Genomic DNA, 24,273 nt, shown 5'->3' with positions numbered 1-24,273 from the left:
GGAACAGGCTGCCCAGAGAAGTGGTTGAGTTGCTATCCCTGGAGGTATTTAGAAGACATTTGGATGTGATGCTTAGGGACATGGTTTAGTGGTGAACTGGCAGAGTTAGGTTTATGGTTGGACTCTGATGTTAAAGGCCTTTTCCAACCTGTACGATTCTGTGTCTGTGCTGTTTTGCCCCAGAGGATGGGGAAATGGGATCAGGCCTTGGCTGCTGTCTGGGCACAGCGCTGCAGCAGTATCCAGGCAGCTCCAGGAGCTGAGCTGGTTTGCAGCTGCCAAAGCAGCAGATGCAGCTGCTACCTGGCTGCCAAATCCTGGTTTCCTGGTTATGGACATCTCTGTCCCAGCCTCATGGCTATTGCTTCCCAGATGCCCACAGACATTTGTCCCTCTGTCTGACAGCCACTTCTCTGCTTGTTTATGGTCTTGTTTTCTCTGATAAATCTCAAACTTGTAACAGACAGTTTTTCCCTAGGCTGTCAGGTTGATGCTTGTCCTTGTGTCACCAGTGGAGAGTATTTCTCGGGCCAGTTCTGCCTTGTCCCTGCCATGGCCATTGATCCTAGCTGGGCTGTAGCTGCCTCCCGTAGCTGTGGCTGGATCAGCTCTGCCTGGGCTGGGTGAAACACCAGTGATGTCCTCATATCTCTGTGCTGCACAGGGAAGACACCTCTTCCCATTGGCACCTCTTCTGCTGGGGTCCGGGCCACTCTGCCAAGTCCAAGCCAGCCTTGTGCTTGACTTCTGGGTAGTAACGTGGAGGGGAGCAGTGCTCCCACGGGTGGATCACAGAATCATAGAATCATTTAGGTTGGAAAAGACCTTTAAGATCAAGTCCAACCGTTAACCTAACACTTCCAAGTCCACCACTAAACCATGTCCCTAAGTGCCACTTCTACATATCTTTTAAATACCTCCAGTGTGTGAAACACCTACGGGAAAAGTGCTGCCTGGCAGCAAACCTGGGAAAGCGGGGACAGACTTTTAGCATTTTCTATGCCTGACTACATCTGCTTCCACCTGGGTGCTGCAAACCCATGAGGTGTCAGAGACCTGAACGGAAGGAACTCTTTTGTAACAGCTCCTTAGTTCTCTATTAGGGAAATCTTGTGTAACCACTATGCAGCCCAGCCCACTACAGGCAAAACAGGAAGAAGAAACATCCAGGCAGAAAAAAACACCTTCAGCATTTGAAGGCTGTGTTATTTATTCCAACAGCTTATAGAGTTTTATCAAACCATCTTTAACACAAAACATGTCTCCTAAAAGAGAGAACGGTGTGAGATCCTACCAGAGATCATCTCAGCTAACAGCTTGCAAAGTTAAGCCTGAATTTCAACAGTCAAACCAGCAAAATGTTTCTCCCCTCCCCTTAACAGTATCGTAAAATGCTAAAACCTGAAGAAAAAGACGCCTGTGGCTGATGCTGCTGAGTCTGTAGGTGGAGCTCATCCATACAGAGCTGTGCTTTGGTCCTTTCCTGATGCTAAGTGGCAGCAGCACAGGTGAGTGGTGCTTGACATGAAGGCAGTGGGACTGGCCGGGTCCCTTCCCCACTGCCCACCCTGACAAGGGGCCACATGGCAGTCCAGAGGCCAGGTCAGGTCTAAGATGCCGATGAGGGTGAGGCTTAGAAAAACCAATAATCTAAATTTCTAATCTATGGAAACAGAATAAATAATAGTCTATATTTGCAAAGGAGGAAGGTACCTTGGACAGGAAAGTCTCATGTGTCTATTATTACTGAAATCTGTTTTTCCCCTAGGGGAAAATTGCAGCTAAGGCATCTTGAGAATGGCTCATATCACTACAACCATGGCAGTGTTGCGCTAAATCATTAGGGATGGGAGCAGAAGTCTTTTGGAGGTGCCAGTCCTTGCACAGCATCTTGTGGCTTTCTAAACAAAAATGGTTGCAGCAGAGGCATTTGACAGACAACTTGGTGTTCCAGGTTGGCTTTTGTCCGCAGATTCAATAGCAAATTCTTGTTTAATGTTCAAAACGAAGCCCTCCTCCTGCCCATCCCACCCCCTGTACACTGTCATGGGGAGGGGCTGTTTTCTTGCCCCTTTGGTCTTGCTCCAGGGTCGTTCTCAGAAGAAGTGGCATCTCTTTGGCTTTCTGCAGAAGGGAGGATTGGGAAGAAAGCACGGTTACACTCTGCCGAGGACACAAGTGATCAGTAACTGCTATAGCTGATTTTATTCAGATTGCCCCCTGAAGACCTATCGCTACCCTCCTGTGGCCAGATATTTGGCTTAAGAGTATTGGGTTCTCCCTTCACATTCCTCAAACACTTCTCAATGCATCTAGTGAGGCTGGGAGGGAGCCCTGGGGCAGGGGCGTGCTCTCCTTGTCTAACCTGCGACCCCAACTTGCAAGTGCTCCAGGAACATCTGCCCTACAGCCTGGCAGCTACCTGAGTTGCTCTCTGTTAGAAGAGCTCTAAGTTGTCCTTATTACAGACAGGCGGATGGACACGTGCTAGTATGGACATGTTGGGGGTAATGTGTTTTAAAGTATTTTTATAGTTACAGATTTTTAGGCTGGAGGAGTAAAAGAGAAAGGGCAAAAAATTAGTTTATCCCCTGCAGTGGTGCTGCATGTTTTGTGGCTTATCAGTGAAATCAGACTGTCTGGTTTGCTTGGGCTCTGAACAGAGGATTTATGCTGGTTGCAGTCAGGCGGTCAGCATGTATTGAGCAGGGTGATACTGCTGCCATGGTTGGGCTACAGCGGAAGATTTGGAGGTGGCTGGTAGTGGTTAACATTATTTCTGTTCTTATTTGAAATTCTGTGGAACTATCTGAAGGCTGGTTTTTTTTGTGGTTTTTTTTTTTGTTTGGTTTGGTTTGGTTTTTTTATAAAACAACCAACAAAGAAAAAGCAAACCACAACCCATTCCTGGGAAGGCTGTTGGTCAGTATGAGCACCAGTGCCTCTACAAATCAGCCAGGAAAGGGCCTGGGCTGGAGCCTGCAGGGCTCATGTGCCAGGAACCCCAGGAGCATCCTGTTGGTTGCAAGAGCCCTTCGGCCCAGGGAGTCCCCTGCTAGCTGAGTACCCGCTGAGCATGAACGCACTGACCACAGTGAGGACTGGGATGATCCTCCTGAGCAGCTGTGTGATGCTCCCAGAGGCAGCGCTAGTTAGCTGCACTGCCATTCTGTGCCTTCCCCTTCCAGCCTCGGTGCTAGGAGCTGGGCTTACTGGTGTCTGCAGCAGCTCACCTGCTCCTTCAACGGCGAGGTCACCTAGGTCCTCGGTCAGCTTGCGCATGCTGATGGTGGTTGCATCTCGTTGGATGTCGTGGACAGCATTCCTCCGACCAGCCCGATCGCAGGAAATAAAGTCGGTGTATGTGCTGGACTCTACCTCCATTGCATCTCTATATACCTGCAAAGCGCTGTGGAGAAAACACAGCTGGGAGGTCAGGGATGCTCGGCAAGCCTGGAGTCATGGCTCCCTCCAGGTTAGATTACGCCATGGAGTTAAATTACAGCATGAAAAAATAGTCCCTGTAACTCTGCTTCGGTTCCTCTAACAGGAGCTACTGCAATCTCAGATATCAACCCTGTCACGTGGGGTGGCGTGCTGGGCGACCCACCGTGCTGGCGGACCCGCCGTGCTGGGTGACCCCCGTGCTGGCTGAGGGGAGGTAGGCAGAAAGGATCTGTCCCACCTGCCTTACTGGCCCTTTTTCTGTCTTTCCATTGCGAAGCAAGGCAGATAAGGTGTTTGTCACTCCTTTTGAGTTTCTGGCCTTCTACTTTAGGAGCTGCAAGGTTGCTTGCAGCAGCTTTTTCCTGCAGAAAAAGTATTACAGAAAAATCCCTCCTTCCTCCTCAAAATGCCGCGGGAGCTTTGCACAGACGCCAAATTTGGCTCACTGCATGGGGGGATGGGGTGCTGATCCAACCTGAATTTGTAATGGGAAAGGATCAGGGCCCTGACGGATGCCAGCTGGAAAGCTTGGGGAGCAGGGGAGTATTTTATAGGTGCAGGGCTTTGGATCAGTACTGGCCTCCACTGGTTGCTGGATGTCACTGAAAAAGTGTTGGGCTGGACTGCTTTGAGATAAGCACTTTAGCATGTGGAAATCAGCCCTTCTGGGAGATGTTTGGATCCCTTCACTCCAGGCTTGTGTCTGTGCCACGAACAGAGAACAAAGAAAGGCTTGGAGCAGCCACTTGTCACCCTCAAGCACTGCTTCGAGCCAGCTCTTCATTAAGCCTGATGGGTCCTTAAGTTGTTGGGTTTTCATTTTAGCTGATGGTTTAACTTGCCAGCGTTTGTACAGCAGGCAGAGTCTAGGGACCTCAGCAGCTCAGGGGATGTATTACAGGCGTCTTGGCTCTCGGGCACAGAGCTAGCGACCGCACGCTGCCTCTGCACTGGAAACCTGGTGCTCTTTGTTCCTGTTCCTGTGTAGTCAATTCAGCAACTCAGTTGTTGCATGGAAATTAGAGATTAATAGTTGTCTTATCTCCAATTTTGCCCACTAAAAAGTGCCTTTAGCCCTGCTGATGATGTCAATACTAGAAGGAGGCCCCGAGTAAAAATGCTTGTGTGTAATGAAAAAAATATTCAATTTCTTATCATTCACTCGCTTTTGTGTCTTAGGGTTAATATCCCACTGAGAAATTTGCTTAGCTCCTGTACAAATACTGCTTAATATTGATCTTCCTACCAGGGGAATCTGCTGGCAGACAACCAGCCTGGGCAGGAATCGCACTCCTCACTCTGTATTCCCCGATGTTATGGCAATAGAAAGAAAATGCTGATGAAAATGCAATAGCCAGGATAAAATAAGTTAAATTCTCCCTTTTACTAAGACTGAGCTGGGTGCGGTAACATCAAACCTTCATAAGCCCAGTACATTCCAGTAGCCCCAGGGACTCTTCTCTTGGTGCTGATGCCAGCTCAGGGACCGCTGGCACCAGCTCACTGGTGGGCCTTGGGGCTTGGCACACCCAGACCTCCCAGGAGAGCCTGCTTCTCCAAATCCAGCAAATCCTTGCAAACACCTGCCTCCTCCCAGGGCTTCACATCCATCTAGTTTCTGTTAAATGAGCCCCAGGAAAAGCTGCATCCTTTGCCCCAGGAAGAGATCCCAGCTGTTGTTTTTCCTCATCTTCACTCCTCCCTTTACAGACTTGCCCTTCCAGGGAAGAGGCACCTGCTCTGGATGCAGCAGGCTGGCTGATCTCAGTGAGAAAAGCACCTTTTCTCTGGGACAGGATGAGCATCCATTATTCCCAGACAAGTGCTCCTCACAGCTCCTCAGAGCCCAGAGGCTGCTGACCTTCTGTAGCTGCCAGAGATGTCACCCGGACTTGGGAGGCTTCCCGAAGAGTGGTCCACACAAGCCTGGGTCCATCTCCACATCAGCAAGGCCAATTCAGAGCTGATATGCTCAGGAGTCTGCCCTTGCACCAGGGGCTGGACCACCTGATTCATAGGATGGGCTCCACAAACTGGGGAGCAGGAGCTGACCAGCCCCTGGGATGCGGCATTTTCCTGGTGTCCCTTGATGCAGCTGCCAACGGTAGATGTGCTCAGCTGTGGCAGTGCCATGCCAAGCGACTAAATGCCCCATCACACGGGGAAAGGCTGAGATCTTGATTTAAAATAGGGGAAGGAAATGAGTGTGCAGAAGTCCGTCCTGCTCAGGGCAGGTTTGGGTCCCGGCTCAGTGGCCAGGAGATGGCGTGTGTGATTTATTTATTTTGCGTGGCTGGGAGGGTTCCTGCCTTCGGCTTTCCATGCAAAGAGCCAGAGAGGAGCGGATTTATGAGCAAAGCTTTCAAACTGGTGTAGTTCCCTCAGGATTTTCAAGGTGGGCGGCTCTCAAAAGCCTTGCAGGCAGATCCCTCCCTGCTGGCAGAGACACTCCAGCCTCTACCTCCGGGAAGCTGTTGGACTGAGGAGGTGATGGCAGTGATTGCCTCGATTTTTGATAGAAAAATCTGATTTTTCAAAGAGCATTTCCACATTTCCAGGCAGGTGCAAAACAGTTCAGTGCGATTTTAGTCAGTGGAAACATCTTTTAACATCTGCCAGGGACAAGAAAGGAACCACCTTCCTTCCTGCCCACGTAGTTCAACCTGAAACTGTTTCCATGGACAGTCATTTGGTGGTGGCAGGGGATTTTAAAGGGGGGTGCATCACCCGCCAGCTCCTCACCTTCAGGTTTTCATGCTCCCGTGGGCTGGCAGGAGGGAATGGTGTGCCAGTTCTTGCCAGGCATTGCAGGAGTAAGCCCGCAGCACACAAATACACTACACAAGGGTTTCCAGGGTGCTTCAAAGAGATGATTCAACTTGTCTCCAGAGGGTTATTTCCTGCCTCACTTTCCTCCTTGCTGCTGTAACAGAAATGGTCCCTGCGCCCTTGGCACAGCGTGCCAGCCCACAGGGACAGGGCAGGGGATGCGTGGCATGGTGACAAAGGCCATGGGCAGGGGACTGGGACCTGCTGCCCATTGCACATTCCTCAAAAGCATTTCTGTGCTGCTTGGAGGGAGGCTGTGTCCTCTCCACCACAGGGACACCATGCTGCCTGTCCCAGGGCAGCTGGCCACAAGTGAAGCAGCCCCTCGCAAGCTGCCACAGGCACCAGCCGCAACCCCAGAGCTGCCTCTGCTCCCATGTCCTGCTGAAATAACTTGGCTTTGCCAAACCTGCCATTTGCCCTGGACTTATTTTTCCATAGTGTCTTGTGAGGATTAAGAAATCTGGAACTGTAATAGTCTTGGCTTTGCTGGTGTGGACTCGGCTTCCGGAGCTGGTTTTGCTGTCAGACCACAGCTGGGCTCACTGGCATTTTCCAGGAAAGTCACCCAGCAGCTGACGGAGCAGCTGGCTCTGCTCTGGGGGCTGCAGCTAAACCAGCCCTACACACACCAGGGCTGACTTCTACCCGTTTAGAAGGTGGATGCTAAGAAATTAAAGGGTTAAACGTTTCTTCTGCATTTTGGTAGAAGAAACCAGGGCGTTTCTTTTGGGTGAGCTCAGTGCCCCTCTTGGTCCCACTGACGAGCCAGCAGTTAATTCCCATTTTCCCCCCTTGCCTGCTTCTGCACAGTACAGATCTCAGGGACTACAAGCAAACAGTTACTGCAAATAATGTAAGAGCGGCAGACAAATGACCTGGAAACGTCATGGGCAGGTTAAACTCAACACAGGACTGTGTGCCTCCAGAGCAAACACAGGCCCTGCAACCCGAGCCAGTGGCTGGGGTCTAACTCCAAGGGATCAGATGGAGGTATGGATGTTAGAGTCACGCCCAGCCCCAGACTCCAGTTTCAAGGAAACACTTTGCATGATATTGCATCTGTCCCTTGTCTAGGTTAAACTGTAAGCTGTTTATGGCTAGGAAGGGCTATTTTTGGGCTCTGCACTGATGCTGGCAATCAACAGGCTGTGCTGAATTCAGCCTGCTTCCCCTCCGCTGCCTGCTTTGCTCCTTTCTGCTCTGCCTCTCTTACCTCTTGCTTTCCTCAGTATTTTCCTCTCCACCTAACCCGCCTTTGCAGTGAGCGCAAAGGACCTCTAGGTCAGAGAAAGTCCTGTTCGTCTCTGTATGGCATCCATGGCACTTTTTGGCATAAGGCGGCTTAGCCCCCTGCTTAGACATCCTTGCCCCTTAAGGTAGCCAGCACAGCACACCTGGGCTGCTGTAAGGAAGGAGGTTCGAAGGTTAAACACCGCAATGGATTTCCCTGCTTAACTAAGCCTGAATCATCACCTGATCCCACCCTGCTTTCCTTCAGAGACCTCCCTGTTCCTCAGATGCAAGCAGGACCAGTTGCTCAGCCTGCTGTGCTGTCCCCCAGGACACCCAACGAGCGGAGCCTCGCACCTCTGCCGCCACAGCCAGCAGCCCCGAGGGCAGGGACTGGGACACCGAGGTCCCCGGGGGCAGGAGCCCCAGCAGACCCACGTCTCAAGGTGCTGCTGCCTGGCTGTGGCCCCACGCCAGCTCGTTGCTAGCGGCCGTTGGGACCAACAGCTGCGGGTTCTGGTTGGAGATGGCTCGCTGGTCCCACAGCCTGGCCGGGGACATGCTCTCCCACCTGCTTGGTGTCACACCAGAGGATCTAACGCGCTGCTTTAGCTCCCAAACTTCAGGATTCATAAAGCCATGAAGCCAAGCTAAACCTTGCTGTGTTTCTGGGGTGAAATTTCAAAGACCTGCTGGGGAACAGGGGTGTAACCGCTTCTTCTGCTCATGCATTGCATCCCTTCATTGCTAGCCTGCAGGGACCAGGGCATGACATTTGTATGGTCGTCTCTGAGCCCTCCACATTGTGCAGTGCCCCTTGCCCTTTCATTCCAGGGTATAGTGACTATTATTAGACCTCTCCTACTGGAGCTGGATCCATAACAACAGCAAAACATACTCAACAGCCCTGCTGGGCTTTTAAAATATTTACAGTGTAAGATGGTCTACTGTGGAGGGGGGCCTGCTAGAGCACAGAGATGGGAGCACTGGGATTTCTGTGCTCCCTGTGGGTCTGCTGTGAGGTTTCCTGCTGGGAGAGTCACATCCAGCAAGGAGGGAAAAAAATCGTGTAGGCTGAAGCCAGCACTTGAGGTCAGGGGGTTTCCACCAACTGTCTGACAACTTCCAGCTGGAATTTCAGCAAATTTTCCACTGGCTCTTGTCTGGGAACATGCACGAGGGGTTGCACATCAAAGAAAGAGGGCTCTGTAATAGTGTTATCAGGGTTGAGCGTATTTTTAGACCTGTGCTCGTGCCTTGAAGGCCTTGCTATGGCTCATGACACCCACACACTAGAGCTTAGATCCATGGCCAGAAGCCAAACAGAAGCTGCAGATGTCCTGTTGGGAGCCCAGTCTGGTAGTGGCTACATATGCAACAAGCATTGGTAAAGCTGGTGACAGGGTCTGCACCAGGCACAGAGCTCCCATGATTTCCTACTGGGTCTATGTTCTCCAAAATGTGGTGGTGGTGGGTCTTATTGGCCAGAATTGATGTACTCCAAACTGCTGAGCTTCCTGGCTGGGTGAGAAAACAGGCAGGATGAAGGCAGCAGTCTGATCCAGGCACACATGTCCATCTCATGTTCTGAGCAGTTTCTTTCCAGGTGAGAATAGCATGGAAAAGCCTCACCACACTTTAGCTGTGAAGAGAAGTCAAGGCTGGGCATGGCACATCACTGGTTTTTTTTGGAAGGCTTTTGCTGTGGGATTCCTTGTAATAACTCTGCACCCTCTGGCTCTTATGCTAAATACAGTGAATTCAGCCAGTGTAGACATCACAGATTGTCCAGCCACTGCAGTGGTTTTGCAGGAACAGAGCTTTTAGGGTTCTCTAGGACTTAGTGGAAAATTATAATTCATATAGGAGAAAAGCAGTTACCCAAAGGGACTGAGGCTCAGTGCTCATAAACAGTTCCCTTCGTTTGCTTTGCCCTTGTTTTACAGTACAGATCGTTTGATGCCTGTAGAACTGTAACTAATTCCTTAGCCTCAGATTTAAGATTAGGCTTAGACCAACTCCTCTACAACTTCACAAACATTGCATTTAGCTCTACCAAGCTCCCCAGACTCCCTCCCCTCCCTCCTGGCCTTCAGCACATCTCCAAGAACCCCCACTGCAGTGTCTCTGCTGTCCCAAGGCATCTCCTGCTGCCCCACATCCTCCTGGCCACTGCCCAGCTCCCAGCTGACGTAAGAGGTGCTCCATCTGGATTTCAGAATCATGGCCAACCCTTGACATCAGGGTAGGGTGAGTCCTTACACACACTGCTGCGGTCCCCAGAGGAGAGGGCAAGCCTTGGGGAGAAGTGGGGGAGGCGGGAGGAGATTGCTCAGCCCCGCCAGCATGTCATTAGCATCAGGACGTATGGGCAATGGTGGGAGGGAGCCACCCATCCATCCATCTGCCAGGAGGGCAGCCCAGGGCCCAGCTCTGGCCACACAGCACTGCCAGCCTGTATCCCCATGCCGGGTGCAGGTGGCACCCCTCTGCCAGTCCTTGAGGGGCATGGGTGCTGAGTGTCTGCTCCAAAAATCTTCCACCACAGGAGGAATCACAGTTTGCCTTGGCAACCAGGGTTTGATGGAGCTCTCTGCTGCTCCCTCCCCACAGCACCGAGCCTCAGCTGCAGTTTAAGCCTCTTCTGCGGCTTCTCACTAAGTTGATTAATGGAGATAATTGGTCTCTTCGTGCATCTGGAGACAGTTGCCCTGACAGCAGTTGTATTTTTGTTTTGTTCCCAGGTCGAGCTTGTTTTTCACATCCCACAGCTTCGAGGTGCTAATAAATCAGGGCACTCTTGTTCCCCCACCCCGCCTCTGAAAGACACACACGCCTCCAAGGGATGGGGTGGTAGAGCTGGATAAGACACCTTTGGTCCCACCAGCCCTAGGACATGGGAGGCTGGCACCTTTCTCCCCCTCATTTTTCACCCCCTCAGCTAGGCTCGTAGTGGGTGGACACAGCTCTCTGACTTTTGCACAGGAAAGAGCAGCAAGCCAAAGCCCTCACGTTTAACCAGCACAGCCCTGAGCACCCATTGCCTTGTGAGCCAGCACCCACAGGTCTCTCTGTCCCCTGCAGAGACCCTTTCAAAGCTGTAAGGAGTATGAAACTACGAGTTCCTTCTTCATTATTTTTATTTTCTCCCAACTTCTTATTTAGCTGCCTATATGTCAACTTATTTACAAGAACAAAAACAGTGACTGTGTGGAAGACCTTCTAATGCCTGAACTTGCAAAGCAGGCAAACCACAGACCAGTCACTTTAAACCCTTCAACTGCAAAAGCCCCACAGTTGCTGTTGCAGGCGTGTTCCAGGAAGATTCATGTATTGTCCCTGCTTGTGATGTGCAGACACCCCATCACGCCTGAGCCATGGCGTGGATTCTTTTGCAATGGGGATCCCCTTCAGACTTGGGTTCCCTGACTTCCTCCAAATCATTCAGGGAGAGAAGCCCCTGCTGGATTTCACCTCAAAGGCTGGAAACTCTGCAGTGGTCCCACAGCTCTTCTGATCACACCAAGGCACAGACCTCTGAGTGAACATCACCTACTCAAACCCCACCTGAATTCCTGGCCCAGGGATGCTCACTCCCAGCACAACCTCCCAAACACCTTGCAGGCTTCCCTGGGCAAAGAGAAGTCAAATAAGTGCAGAGGAGATGCAGCTGGGGCTATTTTCTAGCACAGCTGCCCTTGTTATGTATAAAAGGAAGGTGAAGCCAGAGTAGGTCTTGCTGGGATAGCTCTGTTTCTGGGTGGAAGAAGACCCTTCTCTGTGGACAGAGGTGAGCAAGGACAGGGTCTTTGTTTTTATGCCCAGCAAGAGAAAGTGCAATTTTGTCCAGCTTCTTTGTGATCTGAAGAGTTGGGTTTTGCTGCTGTGTGAAAGCAGTGCTTGTATGGGAAGGAGAGCTTAGCTTGGAAGAGGTGTTGTGCAGGCTCTGACTATGAAGCTTTGGCTGCTACTAGGTGAGTAGGCTCTGCTTAGTGCAGGGTGCACGAAGCTGAGTGCCGCCTGCCTTGGCTCTTCCTCATTCAGGCTTGCACAATGTCATAGGAACTCACAGCCAGCATCCAAAGAGTCCTTCTGACTCGGTGTGATGTTAAGGGGCTGAGCGAGAAGCTTTGAAACCTCCTGAGGTGCAAGAGCCCTGGCATCTCCCAGAGGTGCCTAAAAATAGCCAGGACAATTCTTATGAGTGTTACTGTGGAATGAGGCTGATTAGTAAAGGCAGGCTTAGCTCTGCTCCCTGTACAGATGAAAGCCAACCTGAAGGGCTCCCAGCCCAGGGCTGGGGCAGTGCTTGTCTGGGAAGATGTGGGCAGGGGGAAGATCTGTCTTTGGGAACTGTGAGAAGAATTAGGTGGCTGGGATGGTGCTATTGGTGTTTATGTACAACAGAAATGGAAAGTGTATGAGTTATAAATAGGCTGGCAGTGAGAGGTGGCTGAGCTAAGCCCTTCTGGGTGGCCCCGTGCTTCTGGTGCCCACTGAAATGAGTGCTTTGGCTGTACTACCCTGCTGGGACCCCCACCTGGGCAAAGAAACCTCTGCTGGCCTGCACACCCCATTCTCTGAGTATTTCTGCGATGGATGGAGAATTCTTGTATATCTGTGTCAGGTGACAGCAGCTTCTGATCCTTTCTGCAGGCAGGGTAAATCTCTCTGTGTAAGTCGCTAGGGATATGACATCTAGACGTGAGTTAAAGCAGTGCTCGAGACGTGCCTGTAGCATTATGCTGGGGTTACTCAGTGACCGTTGCAAGTTATAGTCTTAGTAAAGAGAAAGCTTCTAATTAAATGAATTGCCAACTGTTTTATGATCCACTGAAATGCAGCTAGGACGTAGAAGGACGTGGGGTGTTTTTAGCATCTATGGGAAAGATGCTGGGTACAAGAGATGAACTGCTCTGAGCAACCTGCAAGGAGGAACGTCTACATGCACCAGAGAGTCCTGAGGTCTTGTGTTGTCAGATCTGCAAACACTATGGGGGTGGCAGCTCTGTGTGAGGGAAAGCTCCGTGCAGGAACAAGAGAAAGCAGCTGCTTTGTGCGCAGGAGCCATGGGAGTGAAACCACAAAAAGGACTGTCTGAGCTGGCGGATCTGCCACTTACGCAAGTGCCACAAAAGGTTAAGCTTTGGGGATTCCCTGGATCTTGCAGACTGACTCTACATGCAGAGGAAAAAAACATGCTTACATGGTTATGTATTGGCAAACAATATTCTTGCGCAAAGCATGCAGACAACCTGTGAGAGGATATCCACACAACATCCCCATCGCTTGCAGGGGAAAGGCCATGCAGTGTGGCTTGCGCTAGGGGCTGCCCTTAGAGTCTGTGTCAGAAGATGGCTTGGTACAAGTACATGGCTGTGAAGCATGGAAATTATAGCAGGAAAGTCATTACGGCAGAACTGTTGGTATATTTTTCCTCTTAGCACCTTCTACCCTCTTGTAATTCAGAATATGGAAGGAGGTCAAATGACTCTATGAAACAAGAAGGAAAAAAGCCATTCCTACTTATGTAATATCTTCCTGTGAATAAAAATTATATCTTTCTATAGCGTGAATCCCTACCTGATTTAATTTAGTTGACTTTCCTTCTGGACATGACTTCAAACAAGTTCCATACGCAGCAGGGCAGCAGCTTCTGGGGAAGGAAAAGAAAATAAATGTAAGAAAACTCTCTGTGCTTCTGTTGGGAAGCATAAAGCTCAGCTGCTTTTTCCACCATCTGTGACTAGGACAGCAAAAGAGATGCAGGGTCTGAAAGGGCTCTGCCCAGCAGGCTGAGCTGGAGCCTGGCTTGGTGAGCACAGAGACACCAAGGGAGGGGCAGCGGGAAGGTGGTGTTCGTATGGCACCTTCTCAGGAGGGTTTGTGCTAATAGGGATTTGGCCTGTTGTGTTTAAGAGCAAGGTAAGTCCAGCGGGGGCCTAGCTTCACAGAGAAGTTCTCTTTGGTTTTACTTCTCCTTTTGTTAACTTCACGTGGGTGCACTGGGGAGACCTGGCAGCTGCCTTGCGTGCATAAATGAATATTGGTTTGCAGCTCCACTGCCCTCTCAAGAAGTGAAACTTCCATATCAGCGTCTCTAAGGCAAAAGGGGAAGCTTGATCTGGTACTTTTAGTCACCTTGCTTGGTCTGTCTTCTGCTCTTCGCGTTTCTTTGCTGTTTGTGCGCAGCTGTGCCTTCTCCCACTGTCCCCAAACCCCACTCAAAGACATTTCCTCTGTGGCCTTAACATCTGTGGGTGCATTGCAATCTCCTGACCTGCAGAGCCCAGCCAACAAGACACTTGCCTATTTTAGCAGCTGTTTCAGCTTTCAGACTTTTTGGAACATCATGGACTGTTTTTTTTTTTCTTCACTTTGTCCCAGGGATAAATATTAGCAGAACAGAAAGCAAGAGATGAACCATTTAACTATATACACAGTAGCTCATCCAGCAATTCCTCTGTCTGGCCCATCTGGGCTGCGTACCGCTCTGATTGGAACTATTCCCTATGATTTTTTCAAGCTAGGACAGACCTACAGCCTTTCTCTTTATTTTTTTGACCCACTTTTAAAACCCCTTAGTTGTTGGGAGCTGACTACTTGCTGGCTCTGGCCCTGTTTCAAGGACAGGGCACTTGCTGCTTCTGTGTGTGAGTTTGCCCATCTGTTAGATGGAGCTATTAATACTTGCTCCCCTTGCTAGATGCTTCAAATATTTGTAAAGCACTTTCAGATCTGCAGATGACAGGCTTACAGAAGTGGAAAATACTAATTATGATCATGACAGTAGCCAAACAGAGACACAGGGGTTTAACAATACACTTTTGTTAGTGTTTACACCATTTACAGTGAAATGCTTACTGGAAACACTGGACCGGAAAAGAAACAGTATTCCCACAACTCTGGGAATATTCATCACCCTTGTGGGGCATCAGGCAGGCAAACAAAAGCAGGAAGGAAGAAAGCCAGCTTTGGAAATCCACAAGTCTTTATTTTTCCCCTTTGCTTTCCTGCCTTGCTCTGGCTTGTGTGTTATGCAGCCCAAACAGTTAAACCTCCAGCACTTCAGATGTGTTGCAAAATATCTCAAAATACATGGCCCTCTTCCAAGAGAGGCTTAAAGCAAATTGGAGCAATGGTGCACTGAACTAGAAATTATCATTGAGCAGCCCTGTTCCTGATGGGATGGGGGCAGAAAACCCCCATTTTCTCTCTCTCAAAAAAACCAAAACCTAAAAACGAATCCCTGATTTTTAGAGACAAACTCTTTAGCAACTGGTATTGGTTTTCCAACCCTGCAGCCCTGGCTCTAGCTGGATGTTTCTCCTCACAGCCCTTGCTTGGGGATCTAAAGTCTGCAAATCTGAAGCTGGGTCACTTGCTCCATCCCCAAGGGCTCATCCTTTGCTGGCTCATCCAGCCCTGCTGCTCCCAGGGCGATGGGCAGAGCTCTGAAGGCACCTCTGTGCAAAGGCCAGGCAATATCCCACATGGAGAGTCTGGGGATCCAAGGGTGCTGAGGTGGATTAGTCCGTGCAGTGTGACTAAGGATGGGCTAAAGAAACTTGTTAAAGAACATTTTACACTCCTGAATCTAGTCCTAAACCTATCAAGGTACCACAGATAATTTTGGGACCCCAGTGGAAATGTTCATTGGATAGCTAAACATCGATACAAGAATTACAGGGGCACCAGCATGATGTGCATGCTTGGCGTTCAGATTCCCCCCATGTTTATCAGCTGTTACCCAACAGGAACAAGCACACAAAGCAAACTTGGTGCTCTCAGCATTGCTTCAAAATGAATCTATGTTTAAAAAACAAAACAAAAAACACACACAAAAAACAAAACCCCCAAAACCACCCAGAATGCTTTTTGGCAGAATTCAGCATTATTCTACACAACAGCTGTTCTGGCGCTGCTTTTGATCCGAGAGGAAATCCTTTCTGTTTTCAAGCAAGGTGATGGCAGCAAAGAGAAGGTTGTTCTCATGCCTCTTGACTCCTGAGTAAACAGCCTGTCTGCATCTCTGATGAGAACAGGAGCCCAGTACTCCCAGGGCAGACTGAGACTCTCATTTAGTGCCCTGTCCCCAGCAGCAGCTGGCATCCTTGGGCTCAGAGGTGCATGAAAACTTGTAATTGTAGTGGAATGTTTTTCATCAGTTATTAATTACCCTGAACCAGGAGGCTTTATAATCCTTAAAATACAATATCCTCTTAATCATAGCCAGGATTGTTTTGTTCCTGAGATAACTACCTGGTATCTATCAAAATGCCTTCTGAGCTCTTTGTTCAGTGATATCTCATGGCAATGAGCGCTGCAGATTAATTACACTTTGTGGAGACAGTAATTCCAGTAAAGCTGATGATGCTGTGGTGGGGATATGTTTGACTTTTTACATCATTGCAAATATCAACAAATGTTGGCATTTCAGTGCTTGCCGGGGAGTTCCCAAGGCAGTGGCTTGTGACCAGCAACGTGCCGGCATGAAAGCCAGCATGGAGGAGTTGTACAAAGAGCACTGAGACTCTCTGGGGCTGTGCTGGGAAGGAAGTATTTGGGAACTCTCCATGCAAACCAGACATGGGTAGTGTAAAGTACACAGCCCCATAGGCTCAAAGGGAGCGAGAGTTTTGAAACAGGGGAATAGGTGGTTCATAGTCCATCTGCTGTTCTTCCTGCTCACGCTACAGGTGCCAGCTGAGTCCTGGAGCAATGTCTCAGCCTCTCCAACTGCCATCATGAGGAGCTGGGGACAAAGTCCATGCAGCAGCTGAACCTTCCCTTCTCACTGGCTGGTGCTGGCAGCCTTGGGAGCAGCTCCCTTTATCACTTGGCTTTTTCTACTCATGAGCTAGATACAACTAGAAGTATAGGGGTATTTCCCTGCTCCCCCCCCCCCCTCCCCCCCCGCCTTTCTAAAATGGGTGTGGTGATGGAAAGTATTTTCTGGATCAGTCCATGTATGCAGCTTTGGTGATGCTAAGGAAACCCTTAGTGGTGTGGAGAAACAATTGGATCCAGGCTTGAATGTGAAAATGGGAGAGACCCAAGCAGGGTGGCACAGAAAGACAAACAAAAAGCTGGGTTAAAGCTTTTGCTGTTCTTTATGGACTTGCAGATTCATCCTCAATTCTGCCAGACCTGTATGAGCCCAGGAAAATAATCTGATTTATGCGTAGCCCATGTAAAACAAGAATAACACTGGTGTTTGGTGGCCCAGACAGGCTGGAGGGATTAATGCACAGCAGAATGATGCAGGAACTGGCTCTGAAATGTGGGAGATCAGGAGATGTTAACAACTTGGAAAGCATTTTCCATAGTTATTTGGGGGGGGGCAGGGTTGCATGCTTCTGGGTTTTCCTCTGAGTGGGCTCAAAAGTAGATTTACTTTTCCTTGAAATAAGAGGATAAATGGAAAAAGCAAAACCCTGCCTTATAGCTCACCGTGTGCCTGTACATCTCCCCAGAATCAGCCGCTGAGTACAGAAGTACCAGGCGACTGGAAGATGCATGGCTATGAACATTTTTGGGTTTTAATCTCTCCATGACCAAGCTGCCTACACTGGGAGTCTATGTGCTATATTTCATGGTCTTCAGTTCTTTGAGGCACCTGAGTCTGCACTTTCTGGGAAGTGTCCCTGAAAATGATGGCATGGGGTACTCGTACACAAATGTGGAACTCTGTCTGAAGGACTCAGTGCCCTGTTCTGTGCTCGAGGTATATTAAGCACTACTGGTTCATCCATGTTTGTAAATGGCCATTTAACCTACATCTGCACTATAAAGTAATCCAGCCATTGAGGATCTCTTCATGCATCCTTCTTTCCCGAACACCATCCCTCATGAGAGCAGAAATGTGACAATTTCTCAGTTGGGTGGCCACGCATTAGCACAGAGTGGCCCTTTCCAGCCAAGTCTCTCAGAAGCCAAGACAAGCCCCACGTTTAGCCAAGCCAGGCACACCGACCTCGCCAAGAGCAAACAGCCCAGAGTCTGAGGGGCTGCAACCATCTGAGGGTCTCTCTGCCACCTGGTCAAGCCATACCTGCTCCACAAATCTCCTCTCACCCTTACACCACTGCATCCCTGCTGCAGCTACCTCTTGCTTGTTTGACCCCAGCATCTCCTCCTCCTAGTTTGAGTCACTGGCCCAGCCACCCAGGGCGTTGCTTCTGGGTTCACAGTTATACTTTGCTTTCATTCTGCAGAACCGTTTCCCCCTTCCAAGCAGAGGGAAGCATTTCCCAAAAACCCATTTGCATCCAAGGCATTACATGCATATGAAGGCTCACATGCGGCACACCACGGCTCGCTACCAGCTGCTTAGGGGAATCCAGAGAGGGAAGAGAAAGACACACAGCTTTGAGGTGGAGGAATTTGCAAAGCCTCCTGAGAATACCACCACATAGCAGTTCTTTTTTTATCCCAAGTCTTTGCCTTTTAAAACATTTGCTTGGAAAGCTGGATGCCAGGGAGTCTCCAAGCCTGCTTCTGCCACCACGCTCTGCAAAGCACTCTCTTGTGCCCGCAGTTCAAAGGGAAGCCCCAGGCAGCCCTGCAGCTCCCAACAGCCCTAAGGATGAAGTCCCAATGGGTCCCTGTCCTGCAGGCTGGCATCCATTCCCGTGTGAGCAGAGAGACACCCTGATGCTGTAAGGGATTCCCTCCGGCGAGTTGCTCAGAACAAATGGACACATGTCAGAAATGAGGCCAGAAATCCCCACAGGGGTCACTGATCCACAGTCCTTTGTGATTTCTAGCCACCGAGTCTGCTCTGCTTGCTACCCCTTCGCAGGAAGTACTGAACTGCATTATTTTCCAAGTGAAACAGCAGCCACCTCCCTGCCATCAGCCTACAAAGAGTTTCTCTCAAAAGCAAAAAACAAAAATGGGATGCAGCTTAGTTTTTCAGCCCACGGTCTGTGGGCAGCAAAAAAATCTCACTGTTCACAGTTGGTTAGATAAAAGTTAACTATCTCTAAACAGATCACCCCTTCGTAGCACTGCTCCGGCTCCCATGCCCAGGGCAGCAGGAGAGCAGCCCCTCGCTGCGCTGCCAGGAAGACCTCTTGGCCACCAACCATCCCAGCCCGCCGCCTGCCCCACGCACCCGCAGCAGCGTGCACAGCCCTACTTACGGCCACCCCAGCTCCCGCTGCCTCTTCGGTCCCAAGTTCCACAGTCCTGCCGCCGAGGAAGAAACCGAGGCTGGATTACACCCTCCTGGTGTCTCTGCCTGCTGTGGCGAGCAGCCAAGCCGGCTGGGAGAGCCACAGCCGGTTTCAGACTTGCAGTTTCCTTGTACTGGGAGCTGCTAAATGAAGTTGCACTTCTGGGGCCGAGGGGCGTGTTCTCCTCCCCTCCCGAGTCAGTCCCTGCCTGCTGTAATCCAATGCTCATCCCGATGATGTCAAGCAGCTACTGCTTGGCTCCTACCTTACAGTCGGCAGGAGGGATCCGTTTCCTTTCGCAGCGATCTTTGTTTAGCTTTGCCTTGTAACCCCATCTCCCAGCAGCTGCATGTGCCCGAACATCCTTCCTTCGATGCTCGGCGCTGTGGCTTTTGCTGCAGGCGCTTCCTCCTGCCCTCCCACCCACCGCTCCCCCAGGTTTCTCCGGCACATCGCTCAGATGCACGTCCCAGCTGCATCCCACCGTTCATCCTCTCCATCAGGGCCTATCCAAAAGCACTATCACACCCCATGCAGCCTGAGGTATTTTACCAGAGGAAGTGCCTCTCAGGGAAAAAAAAACAGCCTCACATTTTTTTAGATTGCCTTTTTCTCCACAGATTCCCAGGGGGTAAAATCTAAGTGTGCTTCAGCTCATCTGCCCCAGGGTGCCAGCCTTATTTAGGGGTGAAATGCAGAGCTGGTGGCAGCAGCCAGAGATAAGGGGGGAAGATGACTGGGGCAAGGCAATACCGCATATTAAGCATACCTTTGTATCCACCCTGCTGTGAAGCACAGCCTGGGAGCTCACGGTGAGCTCAGGGCCACTCCATGAGCAGAGGAAGTTTTGGCTGTTCTTGTGACCACAGGGGCCCGGGAATATCCCTCTGGGTGGCATCACCTCCCTGTGTCATATCAGCCTTGGAGACACCACCGGGTGGTTGGAGCCAAAGGAACAAGCGGGTTGCCGTGCCAGGTCTCCAGCCTTCCTCCTGGCCCACGCTCTTGCAAAGCCCTACCAGCATGGTGGGAAGGTGTGTGAGCACACAAGGGTGTAGATATTGCTGCCTACTCCTACCTGAATGCCCAGACTGGAACAGGCCCTTTTAGTGCCAGTTGCTTTGCTGAGAGAGTGAAAGACTCACTCCATCCCTGCTGTAAGGATGCTCCAGTCCTCAGCCTTGTAAGGGGGAGAAAAAGTGGCATGACTCAACTGGAGAGCACGAAGGGCGTTTGCCAAAGACCAGATCCAGTCCCCGCTTGAGCTAGATGAGTTTTTATTTCAGGTTGCGTGCAAAGTGGGTAGTGTGAGCAGGAAGATTTGGCTCTCCCAACCTGCCATCTTGCTGAGCACCAGACAGATGCAGAAACAGTGTCTCTGCCATCCTGCAGCTCTCCCGTGACAGATGGGCCCCAGAGCCACTCAGTACCAGCGAGGAGCACCAGCCTCTCCTCTCACCCCAGCACCAGCTGTGCAGCCGGACCTGTTCCACCTCCGCCAGCACCGCCGCCTCCATCCAGAATCTGTTGGTGCGCACCCAAAAACTTGCCATTTGCCGTGATAGATACCCACACCCCTGCCATCACACGCAGGAAGAGCTAAAAATACCAACAAAAGCAGCAGGCAGTGCAGGAAGCACCCTGATGACAATACTGAGGCACAGAGGAAGGGGAACAGACCTCAATAAAGCAAAACATACCCATGCTCAGTGCATCCCCAAACTGACCTCGTGTAGCTCTGCCTCCTGATTCAAGTCAGTTTGATTTCAATAGCAGCCCTGGGAAGTTAGTTTGATTTCCTGAGATCTATCACTTGGCAGAAAGTCATCTCTCTACAGTGCTTTTGAGTCACACGCTACTACTTACCTGAAAGTAACGGATTACTACAACGCCCTGCCCATCTTCATGAGATGCAATGGAGGGAGGAGGGCACTGCCACGCTGTGCAGCTGGGAGATGGCTATGCTGGCCTGGCCAAGGTTGCAGTGTTCTCTTTACTCCAGCTCATGTTTGAAAGTGATCCAGAAGGATACAGCTTTACACTAATGCTTGGACTGAGGGGTTTGAAGGCCAAATCTGGTAAGGATGCAAGTGCTGCACAGGCAACCCAGACATCTCCTTGACAGCCCGTGGCCAACACCGTGACAATAGATGCAATATATAGCAATGGTAATAACAAAGCACTTCAGAAAGCTGGGAGCTTAGTATATGATCTGTACTTTTAAAATGAGATGTGTCCTAACTATTTGTCATACCCAAACCTCCCAGTCCTGTGTGTCTGACCCTGGGAACAACCCCGGAAAGCAGCCATCCTTTCCTGCACACGCTCACACGTCCTTACAGTGATCTCCTCTTCCAAGACTGTGCCCTACAAGGACTGGTCAAACATTTTCCATCAAAACTCTTTTTAAGTAGAAAAATGCATTTTGTGATTTTCTGGGGAACATATCCCCTTTTTCACAGGGGAAAAAAAACTCCTGAGTGCCAAAAAGTTTGCCTGAAATCTTAACATATTAGGATAAAAATGCATGGCTTTCAATGTGTTTTTTCCTCCTATTTTTAAATGGAAATTGGCATTTTTCTTTTCTCTGGAAATTCACCTTAACTTCTAGCTAATTCTCAAGTTCATCATCTCTTGTCCCATTGCTTCGTACACCATAAGACATTCACCGGGGGGGTGTGGGCTATGAATAAATGCAGTTCCCATCTTGCCATAATGAGAAGACATTACAGCTGCCTGGCATGGCATGCTCCACATGATGGATGGTATTACAGCCTTGAGCCGACTGAATCAGCTGCAGCCACAATCAGGCTTTAATGACTGTCTGTACTCTTCTATGGCTTCTACTTGACTGACACACTTGTCTTTGGTGAGGTTTTTGCTGCCTCTTGCATCCAGCCGCTTTACAGGACTGTGCTGTCCTGTATGTTCTAGGACTGGTGTTCCTGACATTGCCGCTCCAGGCACCAGGAGGTTTGGCTCCGCTCTGGTGGCTGCTGCTGGTGTTGAGCATGCAGCTGGACTGCAGAGAACTGCAGAGATATTTTAACTCTGCATAACAGAGTGGGATGCGGAGAGCAGCACCCCAGGGAAAGGATGGTCCTACAATGCCCTGCAGCCCGTGCTGTGAGTGCCAACCCCACTGCTTTGGTGCAGTACAGGATGAGGGGGAGCACTGCTCTGGGAAGAGAAAGAAGCTGTCCCATGGGTTGGCTGTCAACCTTTAGCTGGAGGAGGGACAAAGCCAGAGTGATCTTGCAGGGCAAGTGTCAAAATGACGTGAGAGTATCCCCAAGGGTGCTATCATAAAGAAACCCACCCCTGGAGCAGCGCTGCAGCGCTGGATTGCACACTGCCTGCTCCAGCAAGAAAAACCATCAGCACAAAGGACCCTCCAGGAAATTCTGAAGCCCAAGGGGACAAGCTGTCATTTCAGAAGGATCTGACCTACCTCTGACCTGAATGTTTTTGCAGCATGAGCCTCACTTCCCTCAGAAGCTCGTGCTGCTGGTGTTAGAGCAGCACCCTGACAGCTCTCTGATGTAGCATGAAGCCTCCTCACGTACAAGCAGCTTCCCACTGCATTTCCCAGGCATTGAGCTCTCTGTGTTGCTTGATGTCATCAAGATTGCAAGGAAATGTGGAATGGCACAAGATATGCATGGAAAAAATGTGACAACCTGATTTTTTTCCAGACTTCCTCCCTCAAAATAAATACTTTAAATAAACTTTTGATCAAAAAAATGCAGCAGGAATTTCAACAGTCTGCTGGGCTCCCTAAGGAAAGTGTGGATGTCTTAAGTCATCAGATAACAGCTTGCACTCAGAGATTCATGAGAAGAAGAAAAACCAACATGTAAAAGCAGCTTTAGTGACAAGCTACTCTTTTTGCTGTCAAAGAAAGGACACAGTTTGCTGTTGATTAGGGAAGAGAGATTGGGTGTCGGGATGTCTGAATGAATTACTTGGCGTTCAGACGCATTTTGTTTTTATAGAAGTTGCTCATCCAGAAAGGTTCATCAACAAGTGAAACACAAAAAAAGCTTGTAATGAGGCTAAACTCATGAGCAAACCCCCATCCAGGGTCACCTCTATGAGCAGGCAGGGGCTAAGAGTCGAGCCTGGCAGCAGGGAGTCCCTCTTGGCGCTGGGACCACGGGGACATGCACTGTGGCTGCTGGCACGGTGGCTCGGTGCGGGGCCAACATGCCAGCAGGGCAGAGCACACTTAAAAAACTATTTACTTTGAGCAGGAGCTATTTTTAGCTCCAGTAATCTGTGCAGAGTTGATAATGCTTTTCATTGCAAAGTGAGTGGCTATGCTTCGCTTCTGGGCAATTTCACTCCACAAGCTCGTCCCTTCCCCCTTCCCAGCCACTACTCCCCAGGGACCTTATCTCCTCTGTCCTCTGAGCCAAACACCTCCAAAAGGCTTCTCCCAGTTAGATAGGTTGGAGTCTCAGATCAAACTTACTTTTTTCATTTTTCCCTAGGGAACGTATTCAGTTTGGAAAAGAAATGAACCTTTTTTCAATAGTCTCCGAAGTCCGGTTCAAAGCCTTTGCTGAAAGCCCATCTTGGACATGCACCCTCTAATCCTCTTCTGCAAAATTCCTTCTGTCCAAAGGGTCTTGCAAAATAAGTCACTTGACGGTTACCTCTTTGCAGCTGCCACAAATACAAGCAGGTCTCAGACTCAGATCTCATGGCAAGCCAGGGTTGTCAGTGACAGCACTGCCCTATGCCACCTTCTACCCAGAGGGTCCCAAAGCCCATTACAAACTCCCTTACACCCTCTGTATAAGAAGCACTTTACCTGCTGCTGATAGGAGAAAGCACGGCAACTGGCAGGTTGCACAAAGACTACAAAACAAGCATAAATCCTGCTTGGTAAGGGATTTGTTTGTCTAAAGGAATCCAGAAGCTTCTTCAGTGTAAAGCCACAAAGGTCACATATCCAGCACATGCTTCACCAGAAAATCATCCCACTGGCAAAAGCTTTCTTGTTTGGGACACAGGGTGAATAGCAATAGCTCTGTCAGCTCAGGGACATTAATTAAACAGGTTCATTCTGCTTGCTAAGACGAGTCAGATATACAGAAAGAGCTAAAAATGATTGTTGGGATGAGAAGGTGCAACAGGAGAGGCATTGCTTAGGTTGATCACGACAGACTGCTTGGGTCTCGCTGGCAGGGAAGCAGCAGATCCTCCAGGGTCCACACACAGGTACTCCTTCCCTTTGTCCCTCTGTTTCTGCTAGATGGGGTAGTTGGAGGAAAACAAGTAGCAGGCTGGGTTGGCAATTGTGCTTCTCCCTTCTGGAGAGCAAAGGGGTATGCTAATAAATGAGAAGAAAACAGTCATCTCTGTCAGCTTTATAATATATGCCAGAGCCACCCAGGCAATGGTTATGATTTTTCCCCAGTGTCTGGCAGCCAGACAAGGATTCCTGCTGCAAATGTGCAGAAGCCCTGTAAATATTTTGATCCTGACTTGTGCTCTCAGCTAAATGGGCTTTCACGTTATTTTATTCCATGGACTCTGAATGGAGTTCTCCTGTTTCGGAATGGTGAGGGATAAAACA

General features: G+C 49.9%; 1 protein-coding gene across 2 annotated transcripts; it reads right to left on the bottom strand.

Moving 5' to 3' along the window:
* Positions 1-1,165: 1,165 nt before the first annotated feature.
* PKIG (cAMP-dependent protein kinase inhibitor gamma) lies at positions 1,166-19,048 on the bottom strand. Of its 2 annotated transcripts, none has more exons than XM_064465713.1 (4): positions 18,955-19,048; positions 13,093-13,165; positions 3,234-3,409; positions 1,166-2,124 (listed from the first exon to the last, which is right to left on the bottom strand). In XM_064465713.1, the coding sequence occupies exons 3-4, from the start codon at positions 3,382-3,384 to the stop codon at positions 2,045-2,047; spliced, it is 231 nt and encodes a 76-aa protein (XP_064321783.1). In that variant the 5' UTR covers positions 3,385-3,409; positions 13,093-13,165; positions 18,955-19,048; the 3' UTR covers positions 1,166-2,044. The 2 variants fall into 2 exon arrangements, with proteins under 2 accessions (XP_064321783.1, XP_064321782.1); XM_064465712.1 differs by lacking the exon at positions 18,955-19,048 and adding an exon at positions 18,657-18,891.
* Between the last annotated feature and the right edge of the window lie 5,225 nt (positions 19,049-24,273).

The sequence above is a fragment of the Phalacrocorax carbo genome, chromosome 14 (genome assembly GCF_963921805.1).
Source record: "Phalacrocorax carbo chromosome 14, bPhaCar2.1, whole genome shotgun sequence".
Taxonomy (NCBI): Eukaryota; Metazoa; Chordata; class Aves; order Suliformes; family Phalacrocoracidae; genus Phalacrocorax; species Phalacrocorax carbo.
This window is presented reverse-complemented; position numbering and strand designations above follow the sequence as displayed.

What these genes read in the sequence shown, in the direction of transcription:
- PKIG (XM_064465713.1), bottom strand. Translation starts at nt 3,384, where the DNA reads ATGGAGGTAGAGTCCAGCACATACACCGACTTTATTTCCTGCGATCGG. An exon ending in CCTCGCCGTTGAAGGAGCAG is followed by an intron (nt 2,125 to 3,233) that starts GTGAGCTGCTGC and finishes TCCCTTCTGCAG; the next exon opens with AAAGCCAAAGAGATGCCACT.